The 15,626-nt window shown below is 51.7% G+C and overlaps 1 protein-coding gene across 1 annotated transcript; it reads left to right on the forward strand.

Moving 5' to 3' along the window:
• The first annotated feature begins 401 nt into the window (after positions 1-401).
• On the forward strand, positions 402-9,319 carry FMOD (fibromodulin). The gene is made up of 3 exons (XM_045876993.3): positions 402-531; positions 3,245-4,232; positions 8,595-9,319. The coding sequence occupies exons 2-3, from the start codon at positions 3,254-3,256 to the stop codon at positions 8,744-8,746; spliced, it is 1,131 nt and encodes a 376-aa protein (XP_045732949.1). The 5' UTR covers positions 402-531; positions 3,245-3,253; the 3' UTR covers positions 8,747-9,319.
• The last annotated feature ends 6,307 nt before the right edge of the window (positions 9,320-15,626 follow it).

The raw sequence follows: 15,626 nt of genomic DNA on the forward strand, positions 1-15,626 counted from the left end.
AGCACCTGCATGGAGGGGGAGGCAAGAAGGCTGAGTAGTCCTGGCTCTCTGGGGTGACCCATGGGTTGCTGAAAGAGTTAAGATGGCCTCTTCCCCAGTCCTGGCCCTCCCCAGCCCTGCATCTGCCCTTGTGGGTTTAATGAGAAAGCCAGGCACTTGGTAAGAGACTATACAAATACCTTCCAGGGTGCCACTAACTCATTCAGCAGAAAGAGACTCAGAGCTGCCAATGCTTTAGGGAAGATAAGTGAGTGGAAAGAAGGTGGTTTTTCTAACGTCAAGCGGACGGAAGGATTTTGCTTGGTTGAGTGTGAGCTCCGCCCCTGCAGCGGAGCCGAAAAAGCCAGGATCCGGCCTCCTCAGTCCCTTTCTTCACAATATTTGATTAGGAATTTGGGGGCGGGACCCTGGCCTGGCACAGGCCCGCACACTCTCAGTAGACACTCTGTCTGTCTCTCTCTCTCACACGTTCTCCAACCCAAGGAGGCCAGACAGAAGGACGTGGTCACTCTCTGAAAGGTTCAACTGGAGGTAAGTTTAGTCATTTTACTTCAGTTTTTGTCCCTTGTAGTTCCATAGCGGGAGTAAAGGAAAGGGCTGGGGCTTGGGGAGAGGGGCTGACAGGGGGCAACCATTCCTCATTCTCCCATCCGGCCCATGACCCCAGGATGCTGGAGAGGGGCAAGGGGGAGTAGAGGGAACGTGTTATCTCTGTCCTACAGTTCCTTTCTGGTTGTTGGGGGGGGACCTCCCCTTCTCAAGCATGAAAAAGGGAAGGACCAGGTATCTAAAGAAGCCAGCTCTGTCCTGCTAGTGCTCATAATCCCACCACCCCAGCCCTGCAGTCTGTCCTATAGGCAGATGATGGTACCTGAGTGCTGTTATAGGGGAAGGATGGGGGGGGTGTGAGTGTGTGTGTGTGTGTGTGTGTGTGTGTGTGTGTGTGTGTGTTGCTGGGGTGAAAGGGAAAGAATAAAGAGAAGTGTTGAGAATCAACCATGTTCAGGGAGCCATGAAGGAGGGTCCAATCCAGCAGAGGAGACAAATTTTGGTCTGACCTCTTCAACCCTGATAGGAGGGAAAGATCATTCCCTAGAGTGGAGAAATGAGAGAAGAGCATTAACTCCTGAGTCAGCTCCCCACAACTCAGGGAGCACCCATCCCAGAAACTTTCTACCTCACGAAACTCTGAGCACAGGAAGGTCTCTGTCATTAGGGTGGGCAGAGAGATTTAAAAGTATATGACCCTGGAGCAGCACTGCTAAGAGATGGAGCAGAGGAGAGGCAGAAGCTCCCCACCCAGCCCTCTTAGCAGTCATGGCTCCTAAGGAGAGGCCCGAGTGGGCAGGATGCACAGCCCCTGGAAAGCTGGGTCTTGAAGAGAAAGGTGGCTCTCATCTGCCAACATGCCCAGTCTGGAAGGAGAAATGGAGACAGAGGCTCACTGTGGCAGCCTCCAGACAGCTACCTTGGTCCTGCAGCAGCCCAGGGCTGTGCATGGAAAAATGCGCTGTTGGCAGTGGGCCGCTCCATCCATCTTCTCTCCTGGCCGGAGCCAGGGCCCAGCCAGCGTGCCCAGGCAGTGGGCAGTTGGGTTGGCTTCTCAGAAACACTGTGGGTTCTTTGTCTGAGGCCTGAGGCTGTTTGAGGATGAGCCAGGTGTCTCTCTTCTGCAGCCCAGAGGCTAACGGAATAAGGGGGCCAATGGGAATCACTTTCAGGAAACAGAGAGGTCTGGGGCCTGGGAGGAACGGTGGCAGAGGTGACCAGATTGAGTGTCACAGTCAGGGTCTTTCCCATCATTGGATTTGATGCTGACTCCTAGATTCCTTTCTTTCTTCTGTCTCCAGTTGCCAACCCTAGGAGGCCCAACAGCAATGTAAGGGATATATGCAACCCTTCCGGGACCAGGAAATGTTCTAAGGTTCCTCTGTCCAAGGGTGACCCTCACACCTCTGGAAGGTTCCCATTGCTCACAAAGGCTATCCAGGGCATTGGCTATAGGTACTCAGGGTAGGGTGACCAGTAAGCTTCCTCATCTTCCATACCTTCAGCTTCCCTCCCAGAATGCACCAAACCCACCTTTCTCTCCAAGCCTGCCCTGTTCTCATCTCACTAACATACGAGCTCAAGGTAACAGGTTGCCTGGCTATGGGGGGAGGGGAGGGCTAGTCATGGAGGCTGGCAATCCAGATGTCATCACAGGTAGCCCAGGATGGGAGAGGGGGATGCCAGAATCCCATTCCAAAGCCACATTCTCTTGGGTATAACACAGGTGTCCTCAATTCCTATTCCATTTCTCAGTGTCCCTCATTCATTTCTCTGCACCCTGAGGCTCTAGCATAAAGTCCATGGTGGAGCATGAGGGGGCTAACTCTTTACTTGATACCACAGAAGCCAAGTGCACTGACTCAGGCTCCACACACTCAGTACCCACCCTAGAAGACACCACCACACCTGCTGCCAGGGTCCCCAGTCTGCGGGGGACTGTCGCTGTTGCACGAAGACGCTGTGTCAGCCAGGTGGCGTGCGTAGCCGCAGACTGCCGACCGGAGAGCGTTCTCACCCAGCAGACTGCTACAGACATTGACACTTTGGAAGGCAGCCCAAGCCTTGCGGTGACTGCAGACGGACCACACCCCTCCCCAAAGACTAGAAACCAGAAACCCCCACCCAAGAGACCAAAAGATCTTCCAGGAGTAGTTCAGATCTCCCCCTTCGAGGTCTCAAGATGCTTCTGAAGGTTTCCCAGAGACAGGGAAAGAACCAGAGGGCTTTTTTTCTTGGAAAATATTATATCCCCGGGGAGTCCAAACTGAATGGGAATTCAGGCCTGAAGAGCAACCCCCCCACCCACCCACCCCGCGCGCAGGGATGACTGCTGGGGCTTTCCAGCTCTCCCAACAGAACTTTCAGGTTGCTGGAGGCTCCTAAGGACCGGCCCCTTGAAAAAAAAAATGCAGTGCCCCCCATTCAAGTTCCTTCTAATCTCGAAGGCTCTGCTTCTGTGACTCTGTGAGCCGGGTAAAGTGTACCCAGCTCCCGCAGGTAGCCATGGTCCAGCTGGACCAGGTGTGCAGAGCCGGCCCTGGGGGGAGGCGTGTGGGAAGTGAGGGCGAGGCTCCCAGTCCCAGGGGCCTGCTGCAGAAGTCAGATCCGATCATTCACAGCCCAAGGCTCGCCTGCCCGCCTCCCTGCTGTCTCACTCATGCCTGCTTTCTCTGTTCTCTCCTGGCTCTTGCAGAGAGACAAAATGCAGTGGGCCTCCCTCCTGCTGCTGGCCGGGCTCTGCTCCCTCTCCCGGGCCCAGTACGACGAAGATCCCCACTGGTGGTTCCACTACCTCCGCAGCCAGCAGTCCACCTACTACGATCCCTATGACCCCTACCCGTATGAGCCCTACGAGCCCTACCCCTATGGGGTGGAGGAGGGCCCAGCCTATGCCTACGGCTCTCCGCCCCCTCCAGAGCCCCGTGACTGCCCTCAGGAGTGCGACTGCCCACCCAACTTCCCCACGGCCATGTACTGTGACAACCGCAACCTCAAGTATCTGCCCTTCGTCCCTTCCCGCATGAAGTACGTCTACTTCCAGAACAACCAGATCTCGTCCATCCAGGAAGGTGTCTTCGACAATGCCACCGGGCTGCTCTGGATTGCTCTCCATGGCAACCAGATCACTAGCGATAAGGTGGGCAGGAAGATCTTCTCCAAGCTGAGGCACCTGGAGAGGCTATACCTGGACCACAACAACCTGACCCGCATTCCCGGCCCGCTGCCTCGATCCCTGAGGGAGCTCCATCTCGACCACAACCAGATCTCGAGGGTCCCCAACAACGCTCTGGAGGGGCTGGAGAACCTCACAGCCTTGTACCTCCAGCACAACGAGATCCAGGAAGTGGGCAGTGCGATGAGGGGCCTCCGGTCACTGATCTTGCTGGACCTGAGTTACAACCACCTGCGGAAGGTGCCTGATGGACTGCCCATAGCCCTCGAGCAGCTGTACCTGGAGCACAACAATGTCTACTCCGTCCCCGATAGCTACTTCCGGGGGTCGCCCAAGCTGCTGTACGTACGGCTGTCCCACAACAGTCTCACCAACAATGGCTTGGCCTCCAACACCTTCAACTCCAGCAGCCTCCTTGAGCTTGACCTCTCCTACAACCAGCTGCAGAAGATCCCCCCAGTCAACACCAACCTGGAGAATCTCTACCTCCAAGGCAATAGGATCAATGGTGAGACACTGACAAAGGGGAGTGGGGAGTGGCTGGCTGTCTCATTGGAAAACACCCTCTTGTGAGTGCTAGCAGCAATGAAGTAGGGGAACCAGAGAGCACAAATGAAGCCACCTGCAATCCACGCTCTACCCCTGTCCAGGAGGTCCAAAATGGCACGCCCCTAGACCAAACAGCAGTGCTGGGAAAATTCGGGGTGGGGGGTGGGTTGGCTTGGAAGAAGACTTCCCAGAGGAGGTAAGCTTCCATCTAAGTCTTGAGAGCTAAGTGAGCTCGGGCTGGAGGGAAGGGGCAAAGCCGTTCTGGGAAGTGGGAGTGCCGCAGAGGAACCAGTCATTTAATGGGTCACCTGTAGGGGACAGCCAGGAAATCTGTGTGTCTGAGAGGAAGGGCTCACGTGTTGAGGAGCAAGGAGAGATGAGTTTGCGGAGGTTTGGATGAGAGCAGTTCCTAGAGAGGGGGATTTAAGCTGAACTTCCAGGGTCCATCTTGGGAGGAAGGTGGACTGTTAAGAAACCATGGCATTCGTTCTTATTCACTGACCCAGAAGAGGATGAGCTCTCTGTTTCCACATGCCCTACCCCTGCCTCTACAGCCGGCCGTGTGTTTGGCTGTTTGTCTTTTAAACATAACAGCTGTTGGATAAGAATGTGCAGCCTCTCGAAGCTGAATGAGGTACTTGTTCTGGTCCGTTCTCCCTGGAGTGCAAGGAGCCCCTGGTGGCGGGGCAGAGGTCCCCCTAGAGTAACAGGGGCCCTATCACCACAAAGCCCTGGGGCAACAGGCAAGGACACAGGCCTCTTGTTTTCCAAGCACTTCCCGGCGAATGCCTCAAGGAATCAAAAGGGCTGCCTTTCTGCCTCTTAGAACTAAAATACTCATTTTGGGTAGAATGATCTAGTTGCTTTTCAGCTCCATGTCAGGATCTTGTGTTCAGAATGTGCTTACATTACCCCAGGGCCTCTGATGTTGGAATCCCAGCTGGAAGGTACTGAGCCTTCCTCGGTCAGCAAAGTCCCCCTTTCCCTGGGAAAGGACTCACTACCTGGCAAAGGGCTTTGAAGCGGAGGCTGCTGTGAGCAAACCACACCATCAAAGCATAGATAGGGACTGAGCCTTCATCCCCTCCTGCTCTGTTCTTTCTCTCCCAGTGCTCAGGGAACAGATCAGTCATTTAGCAAGACATAAACGGGCTGGACAGCCCTCTGAGTGAGAGAGGCACCGAGTCCCAGAGGTCGACAGCAGGGCGGGTGAGGCAAGGAGGTGTCTGGTCCTCTGGTTCGAAGTGCAAGACCCCATCATGGGCACCCAAACTGTTTTATATGTAAAGTCTCTCTTTTTTGGAGTGCGGGGAGGTCTTATTCCCAAGAGAATCTGAGATGTCTCTGAGATGTCTCAGGCTGCAAAGGGTTTGACATTTACTTGTGGCTGTCCATCATCCCATCCAGAAGTCACCTGCCACCCTACTCTGAACCCAGGGGGACTGTCACATCAGAAATGTCACATTATGTGCTGTGTTTGCCCCTGAAGATGTGACAGCAAAGAGCAGCTGTCGTGGGAGGGAGCCCATTGGTTACTGCCTGATGATACACAGTCAGAGAAAGTCGGGGTGGGAAGGGCTCCATGACGGCACCCTGTCACCGCCTGCCTCCGTGCGGAGCACGTCTGCCACTCAAATACAGGGTGGCCCGCCCCTTCGCAAAGCTCTGCGGAAGATAAAACCACTTCAGTGAAGTGTCCCAAGGTCTTGCGAGAAAGTTCTCCAGTAAGTCAAACAACCGAAAAATGTTCAGTGTCTCCTCCAAGTCCCTTCTTGTGTCATTTAAGCCAAATCCCCTGACCTAGTTATCATTTAGTCTCTCTGCCAGTCTTCTTCTGAGGCAAAATAACACCAGTTCTTACATTTACTTTGTCTTAAATTAGAGAATCAAGACACAGGAGGTGCTTGGTCCGGGGCCTGGCACATAGCTGAGAAGCAATACACGATAACTAGGACTAACTTCTGCTCTCCTTGCCACTTGGGAGTTGACAGGCAGAGTTCTGTTTTGTTTGACTTCTTGCATTGTGAAGATGGGGGCACTGAGAAGAAGCAGCCATCTCTCCAGGCCACCCAAGGCTATGTAGGTAAAACCCTGAAGGCCAGCCTTCAACATCCAAGGACCTGGCGCCAGGCGTCTCTGACTGAGAACGTGAGGATAGCTCTCTGATTCAGACCACCGGCAGGAAAGACAGTGCCTCAAGCTCAGGCCCCTCTCCTAGGGTGTCCTCCCACAGCCAGTGGGGGTGGTGGTGGAGGTGGGACTGAAGCAATCCTCTGGGGAGGAGCTAAATGGAGGGCAGGAACTAAAGGGTGTGCAGGGGAATCAAGCCAGTCCCTTCCCTCCCCCTTGCCTCTTCTATTAGCATCTCCCTCAGATTTTCCAGCCTGGCAACAGCAAGGGAACACAGCTCGGAATGTTATTCAGTAGTTGTGGGATCCAAGGGAGCAGGGTGGGTACCCCGGGAGGAATTTGGAAAGACTTATGTCAGTATTTAATCTGGGCTGGAAAATGTCCTCCAGGGTCTCCAAGCAAAAGCCCTGTCCTCTTTGTAAGCATGGGGAAGGCAAACAGAGGGGCACAGGGCATCTGCAGCCCTTAAGTATCCCCCATATTCACATACATGTGGAGGGATCCAAGATTTTAGCGGATGGTCTGAGGGCCCAAGGCTGGGGTAGAGAATCCATCTAGTGCAGTAGATTTGGAAGTGATCTATAAGCCAACCCAACTGACTTCTCCCCAGCCCACCCCCACTCTACCCTCCTCCGTGGCTACCACAGGCGCAGCCCCTGGCCTAAGCTCTGCCCCGAACCTGCCCACTCAGAGGCCACTTAATCTACTTCCTGAGACCAGAAAGGAGACATCCAAAAATATCCAAAAGATCTCCATCTTCCCCACACCCCTCCCATCCCCACCCATTCCCCTCCTCATACCCCCCCACCCTGCCACTGAATGCTGTCCACAGAAGGGCACTCCCCTTCTTCCCAGTCCAGTGTCCCATTATTCTTTGGGGCTGGATTTTCTGTCTTATGTTTGCAATACAAGTTAATGAGTTGTAGCCTGCCCCCATCTCCTCTTGGTCAGTTCTTAAGAGGGAGTGCTACTTGAAAAGCCTATTTAAGCCCCCCACACTGTCTTCCTCACAGCCTTCCCTTTCACACCCATGACCCCCCCTCCATGAGGCCATCCTCCTCCGAGTCCTCCCATGCCTCCCGACCACAGTGGCAAGCTGAGCAATGCCTCTGGTGGAAGCAAAGGCAAGCTCTGGGGCTGCCCCATGTTAGTGACAGCCCTGGAGATGTATCCCACTGAGACCCGACAGGTAACTTCATTGGGAGCCCCTCTGGCAGGAGCCAGCTTCCGGAGGCCCTCAGGCACGGCATGGAAGGCAGCTCTTCACGGTGATTTGTGCTGGCTCTCCTGGAGTTGTGCTGAGTTCTTGGCGTCTTCCCTTCAAGTTCCTAACCCAGGAGACTTGGGACAGATGTGGCCGATATGTCCAAGAGGACAATGAGAGGGAAAACGGAAGGATTTATGTTAAACCCAAACAGAACGATTGTATCTATTAAGATTATGTGGTTTGGGGGGGGAGGGGAATATCTCCAAAAAGGAGACTTCTTTTGAGATTAAAAAAAAGGGGGGGTAAACCATATCATATTAAATGCAGGAGGCAAGGGGATTATTTATTTGACTTTTGAGGTCCACGACAGCCCTATTCGTCTATGAATTTCCGCCTTCTTGAACCTCGGGGCCTTGCTCATTCCTTTGGTGGTGCTGGGAATGGAAACATGCACCCTCTCAAAGCTTCTGCACGCAAGGACACTTGTCTCCCTGCCCAGGATTTCTCTAATTTCCTGCCCCCTCTCTCTATCTGCAAAGTGTCAGGAGATATTCCAGCTTTAAGCCCATCCATTTCCCCAGACTTCCTTCTCAGAGCCCTTCAGCAAAGTCCTTCGAAGCTGCTAAGGTTGGTCTTTGGCTACCTTCTGCTTCCCCCTGCTGTCCACAAATGGGAAAAGATCAGGTCTCGGCGGGAAGGACACTCAAGGACATTCCAGGGACTGCAGAGTACTGTGCAGATTAGGGGTGGTTAGGAAGCGCAGCCGCCGACAGGGGCGGAGACCCCACCCCGGGCCTGGTGCTGCCCCCTAGCGGGGCCAGTCGCTATGACTCCGATCCGGGAAGACGCCGCCCCACCCAGCCAAGTCCCACTCCTCCCCTCAGAAGTGTTGAAATCGCTTCACAGAGGCTGAGCGGCCTCCCTGTGGATCCGGGTCCCTGATCCGGGCTTCGCCCACCCACCCCGCCCCTCTTGTCCCCACAGAGTTCTCCATCAGCAGCTTCTGCACCGTGGTGGACGTCATGAACTTCTCCAAGCTGCAGGTGCTTCGCCTGGACGGGAACGAAATTAAGCGCAGCGCAATGCCAGTCGATGCGCCCCTCTGCCTGCGCCTCGCCAGCCTCATCGAGATCTGAGTGGCCCTTGCACGGGGCACGGGGCCTAAGGCCCCCACGCCCCACTGCATCTGGCTGGATGGTTTGGTTTGGCTTTTGCTGGAAGGTCTGGGACAGACCATGTGACAGAACCCCATGGGCTCCCTCTGTAGTCTTCTTCCCTGTAGGCAGGGTCAGGTGGGATCAGGGGACAGGCAGCCTTTTACTGAGAGACATGGCTGCAGCTCTCTTTCCAGGACAGACGTGGTAGCAGAGGAAGTAATCCCTGGAAGTCCCAACCCCAGACACCTCACTACCCCCCAGGTTCTTCCCAATGATCTGGCGTCATGAACTTAACAAGTCGCCTGGGCAAGCGCACGGCCGCACAGAGCGCGCTTTCGCCACAATCCCTGGCTCTCTCTGTGAGCAGCGCTTGACCGCTCTCCTGCGTGCCAGGCGGGTGGTGCAGTTACTCTGGGCTCCCTCTCAGTGCTCCTCGGAATATACCTCTTGCTCAACTGCCTCCTCCTTCACCCTCCTCATCCACTCAGCCTTGCTGCACACACACCTCTTCTGTGCCTTAGGCAGAGGCATGAGAGCCCAAGGCGCGTGGGCACCAGCCCCGTGGCCTGTGCGGAGAAGTCACACTAGTGTCTGGGGCGGAAGGAAACCAAGAGTCACCTCTACACCTCCCTAACCTCACTCCTTGAAAGCCACCAGATTGGAGGGCACCAGCATGATCACAATATTCAGGGACTGATATGGGAGGAGACATCCAACCTGAGGCTTTGGTAAATGGAGGGGTTGTATTTTAGCAGCTGGGCAGTGCTTTGAAGGTGGATCAGACTTCTACCCAGGAAAGGCCAGATCTTGCTTACGTCAGCATCCCTAATAAGGGCAAACATCCCGATTCAGCTGAATTGAGGAAGCAGGCCCCCGAGTTCCACCCTTGCCCAACACCCTCTGTGTTCCCAGCCGCTCCTTACTCGGGTCTTTATCCTTCATGGCACGTGGTTCTCAAAGCATGAGAAAGGTAGTGTGCCCTCTTCCTTTATCCAAGCAGAAAGGTCTACATCCTGATGGGAGAAACAGACTCCAGCCAGCACTGGACGTGACTGGCTAGCCCAAAGGAGGATGCTGTGGTTCAGCTGTGTTAACTGATTTATCCTGAGGCCACAGTGCATAGTGAAAACTCTGGCTGGAGATGCTTGTTGGGTCTGCGAAGCCTGGGCCAGGCAGCCAAATCTAGCCTGTGCCAAGGATGAAACCCTCTGCTTTCACATCTCTGAGCTACACCCTTATTACTGAAGATATCTTTTGCTTTATAGCTTGGCTAGAGAGCAATTCCTTCTTCCCATGTCTGAAAGGTAATGTTGCCTGGGGCCTCATCATCCCGCCCCTTTGGGCACCACTGGGATGGAGCCATCTGGGCATTCAGGGACAGGGCTTCCTGAGGACAGCTAGCCCTAGCCTGGCCCCTGCTCAGATGCCATTACATCCCTGATACTGGGTACGCTTTGCTGCGAAGTGGAGGGGAGGATCCCTGGACTCTGTGCTTGGCTCCAGACTCAAAAATCCACAAAAGCCAAACCAGCTCATTTCAACAAAGGAGCTCTGACGTGGGGGGCAAGGCTGCCCCTGCCCCAGGCTCTTCAGAAAGCGTCTGCATGTGAACACCATCATGCCTCTATAAAGGGTCCTTATTACAGGAAAAGCATGACTGGTGGCTAACCTGACCAATAAAGTTATTTTATGATTGCATCTGCAAGAATGGAGTCATTTAAGGCACACTCAGAAGGGTTACTTTAAGGGGATCTGGTGGGTCACATAGGCCTTGGACTGGAAGAGCTCCCTTTCTCATCTTTTCTGCTTGCACAGTTGTACCTAGGGGGTCACCTGTATAAAAGTTCTAGTTAACAAACTTTGTGTTCTGGAAGTTCTTCCTGAAGTCTAACTTCCATCCCGCTAGCTACACATTTCCTTCCATTTGGTCCCTAGGAGATAAAGAACAATTGGGTTTTTTCAGTCCTTGTTAACATTTTTCTCCCTCCACCATCCTCCCTCCTCAAGCCAGGAATTCTGGGGCTGGCGGGTCCTGAGTATTGTTGTCTTAACTGCTCCTGCCCTCTATTGGCCACTGTGCAGAACTGAGGGTAGTCAAAGGCGATGCAGCCTAGCTGGGGAAAAGCCGCAGCCTTCAGCCTCTTCTCTGCTCTTTCATCCAATCTCTCCGGAAAGCCTCGAAGTGCCAGGTGCTTAGCAGATAGTTATAGAAGTTAGGGGGGCAGACTAGACTGGCGCTGGGGACGGTCCACTATTTTCTAATAGGGAAATCACCACAACTGATATTTATTGAGCTGAATATATTACTTACCGAATATATTCACTAATATATTCTGTGAAATTCTGTGCCGAGACGGCTTCCAGAGTTATAACTCCATCTTTAGCCAGAGTAAACGAACTCAGTTCTTCTCTGGAGCAAGAATTAGGCGGGAATGGAAGGGGGTAAAAAGTTAGGAAGGAAATCTCAACTTCAACCACTGTTCAGGGACAGTAAGTCCAGCACACGTGCACAGAGATGCCGAGTGAAGCAGGTGGAGAAACCGACACATAGCCGGGGATCCAGCCAAGCTGCAAGGAAGAATCCTCTGCCTCTCCGGAACATCCCAACCAAGACAGAGCAGGGGAAAGAATCCAGAGCTAGGCCCCACCCTGTTGCAAAGCTCCTCTGGTTTCTAAATCCGGTGCCTCTCAAGAGGGGAGCAAGAGTGGGCAATCCCTCAGGCTCAGCTGGCTTTCTTTTGGGTCACCATTTGGTCAGTTCTTATTATGTGCCCGGTACTGTACCTTCCTTCCTTCATTAGCATTCTTAACACTTCTATGTCCTAGGTACTAGTATTTTCACTATTTTACAGATAGGCAAACTGAGGCCCAGAGATACTGAGATCACCCCGGAAGGAAGCATCGAGGCCAGGATCTGACCTCTAGCCTGTCAGTTTTGCTATACTGTGTCTCCTGCGCTGGGCCTGAAGTCTCCATGTACTTGGAACACAGAGGGGCCTTGGTGGTAGCCGGGGTGCCATAGGTGGAGGAAGGCCATCTGACTCGACTGTTGATGTACCGAAATCCTAGCATTCTGCTAGCATTCACAGTCCCTTTATGAATTTTCCAACTGAAATGTACTCTTCCTCAATGCACGAGTATCCTTGGGCAGACACTGAGGCTACTACAGAGAAGGAAAGCAGGCAGCCCCTGCCTCGCGGGCTTTACTGTCTAGTTCAATGACAAACATGGAACAAAAAAATTGAGGGGGGGGGAACCATGTCATTACAAACTGAGAGAGGGCTGTGAAGGACATGAGCACGGGTCTGCATGAGGATTATCAAAGAGGCTGACCTAGCCTGGCAGTTCAGGGGCAGATAGATAGTAGATAAGGAGGGAGAGCACCGTTACCTAGATGAAGAGGTGGGAGGGGTGGTGCAGGAGAGGTAACAGCGTGTGTAAATTCCTTAAGTGGGAGGAAGCTTCTGAGTCACTGAATGACAGCGAAGATGGCTGGAGCGGAGAATGAGGAATCCGATAGTGATATGTGGGCAGGGGTAAAACTGCCCACTGCCTCTGTGGCAAAGAAGAAGTCAAACTCTCTCTTTTCGCAGACGACATGATACTTTATGTGGAAAACCCAAAAGACTCTGCCCCCAAATTACTAGAACTCATACAGCAATTCAGTAATGTAGCAGGATACAAAAGCAATGCACAGAAATCAGTTGCTTTCTTATACACTAACAATGCAACTGTAGAAAGAAAAATTAGAGAAACTATTCCATTTATAATAGCACCAAAAACCATAAGATACCTCGGAATAAACCTAACCAAAGAGGTAATGGATCTATACTCTAGGAACTACAGAACACTCATGAAAGAAATTGAAGACACAAAAAGATGGAAAAACATTCCATGCTCACGGATCGAAAGAATAAACATTGTTAAAATGTCTATGCTGCCCAGCGCAATCTGTACCTTCAATGTTTCTCTTATTTCAGACCCAAGTACCAAGAATCAGCACCCCAAACCTCTTAAAGGCGTGCCTTATATTCAATCTCGCAGTTCTGACTTCCAGCCACTAGTGGGCAGCATCTCACTTTGCACCATCAGAGCCTTTTTCTGAAAACTTTAAGGCTTCAATTCACTCCTTTCTCCCCACTGCTCTGATCAGCTGGTCCTCGCCTCCACTGGACACTAAAAAAAAAAAAAAAAATCAAGGAACCAGAAGGCACTGTGTAACCAAGGAGTCTTGACCTTTGTGTGCTGTGGACCCCTTTGGCTGGCTAGTGAAACTATGGACCTCTTCTCAAGATGTTTCTAAGGACATAAAATACATAGGATTCCAAAGGAACCCAGTTGCACTGAATACAGTTATCAAAATAGAAAATATATATGTTTGTTTATTGATGCAACAAATGGCAAGATCTAGCAATAAGTCTAACTACAGTCATTTGGAAGTACTGATGAGCATAAATGGCATTTTGAATTCTTTTCAATAATTGCAATGTGACATAAAAATACCTGTGATTTCAGTTGGTGACAAAACCTCAGGGACCATTAATGCCTCAGTGGTTTGTTACCTTTGTAACTATGGGGAATGTTACATTTCGGTTAGCTGTGTGAAAAATCAAGATATAGTATTTTCTCATCCAAGTTCCCAGACCCCTTCTAAGTTAAGCCCTGCAAAGATAGGCAAAAGGATGGATCATAGAAGAAAGGCAAGAAAAGAAGGTATATGTGGTCTTCCATGAGCATAGCTCAATCACTCGAGAAATGTTTATTGTGTGCAAAACCTCGAGCCAGCGAAGGTCAATAGTTAGTGCATTTAATAACAAAAGAATGGATGCGAAGCTCTCCTCGTACTTGCTGTGGAGTTTAGTGAAGACAGCAGTAACTAACATGTATTTTCTTAGCCATTTAAAAGACAGTTAATTTGAGAACCCTTGAAACATTTTTTTTTAAGATTTTATTTATTTATTTGAGACTTAAGTGCTGAATGAAGTGTATGGACAAAATGTCTCTTCATTTGTTTTAAGAGGAAGAAATGAGTAGGGTGTGTCTTCAGGAGATTCAGCATCCTGGGGAGACCTCAGACTCTCCCAGAAAGTCCTCTGCCTCAAACAGACGGATGGAAGCTGACAGACCTGGCTCCCACCACTGGCTGAGCCCTTGGGGTGCCCCGGGCCACCATGTTGTGCCCAACAAGAGCAAACACATTGATCAGTCCCATGGCAGCCTGAGTTTCCAGAGCAACAATCCTTCCTGGAAACCAGACAATGCCCTGGGGACAGAGCCCACGGGTGGTTTGAGAAGGATTGACACGAGAGACTGAACTAGGTCCCTGGCTGCCACATGTGGCCCAGAAAGGCTGAAATGGACAAAAGGATCAAGCAGACGCTGCCCGGTCATGCTGGGCTCCAACAGAAACTGCAAATGCTCCAGTTAAATGAGCAGTTCCATCTGGGTGTCTGGGTTGCCAGCTACACTTAGAGGAGAAAGAACAGAATTACACTTGACCCAGTTTTAGAGATCATAACAGGAAATGGGGCAGAGTCCCAAGAGGAGGCAAGAAGACCTACCGACGTAAGCAAAAGCATCTGAAAGCAGGTAGGGTTAGTGCCGAATCCTCTTGCAACCCGGCAGCAGTAAACATTGTACTCCAATAGTCCCCACACCTCCGGACATTGATCTGAGTCAGATACTAGGGCCAACAAGGGCAGTTTTTATAGGAAGGTGTAGGGAAAGCTATTCCAAGGAAGGAGCCACAAAACCCAAGTCCCAAAATAGAACCAGATTTATGTGGTCAGGGTGGCAGGGCACAAGCAGCTCGAAGCCCAGGAGTAAAGGTGACCCAGGAGGATGGGGGATGGCATTATGGCAAATGGGCCAGGGTTCAGTGCAGCCCTGGTGACTCCAGCTCAGTGCAAGTGTCGGGTGGTGTTTCCCGGCCCATCCTCACACGTGGAGGCTCTCAGCACGCAGGCACCTTGGAAGTAGGAAAAGCATTTCTCATTGGCCTCAATGATCACATTTTCTTTTATTTATTTATTTATTTATCTGAGAAAGAGAGAGAGCAGAGTGAGTGAGAACACGAGTGGAGGGGAGGGGCGTCAGAGGAGTTCAATGCAGGAGATGCGGAACTCGATCCCAGGACCCTGAGATCATGACCTGAACCAAAGGCAGATGATTAAACAACTGAGCCACCCAGGCGCCCTGGTGTGAAACAATTTTTTAAAATTTATTCATTCTTTTGCATTTCAGGAGGCCAGAGGGCCAGGATCAAGGTGCCAGGAGGGCCAAGCTTCCTCTGACGGCTTTAGGGAAGAATCCTTCCTTGCCGCTTCCGGCTTCTGGTGGCTCCCCTGTTCCTTGGCTTATGGCAGCATCACTCCGATCTCTGCTTACCTCCATCCTCACATGTCCTTCTCCATATCTATCTCTTTTCCTCTTCTTATAAGGACATTAGTCATTGGATTTAATTCATAATGATCTCATCCTGATCCTTAACTAATTCCATGTTTCCAAATAAGACCATTTTCTAAGGTTCTGGACAGACATGAATAATTTGGGGGCCACACTATTCAATCCATTATTTCACCTAAAGGGGACTTCCTGAAGACAGACTAAAAGAGCTTCATAGAGGATGTCAGACAGATGTTTCCAGGGCCTTGGGGACGGACTACCAGACAAACACTAAGACCCAGGCACCACAGACCAGGTCCTGGGGATGACACCCTGATGACAGCAAAAACAATTCAAGGTAGACATCACATATGCACCAAACAACAGAGGAAAAGAAAGGGGACATATTTCTGGGTTGGTATAAATAGAAAACAAAGCAATCTAAAATGTCTCCGGGGTTGCCAAATATTCCCTG

The sequence above is a fragment of the Mirounga angustirostris genome, unplaced genomic scaffold, assembly GCF_029215605.1.
Source record: "Mirounga angustirostris isolate CCGP_5_RB_7025 unplaced genomic scaffold, mMirAng1.0.hap1 SCAF_6, whole genome shotgun sequence".
Lineage (NCBI taxonomy): Eukaryota > Metazoa > Chordata > Mammalia > Carnivora > Phocidae > Mirounga > Mirounga angustirostris.

What these genes read in the sequence shown, in the direction of transcription:
- FMOD (XM_045876993.3), top strand. Translation starts at nt 3,254, where the DNA reads ATGCAGTGGGCCTCCCTCCTGCTGCTGGCCGGGCTCTGCTCCCTCTCC. An exon ending in CCAAGGCAATAGGATCAATG is followed by an intron (nt 4,233 to 8,594) that starts GTGAGACACTGA and finishes TTGTCCCCACAG; the next exon opens with AGTTCTCCATCAGCAGCTTC.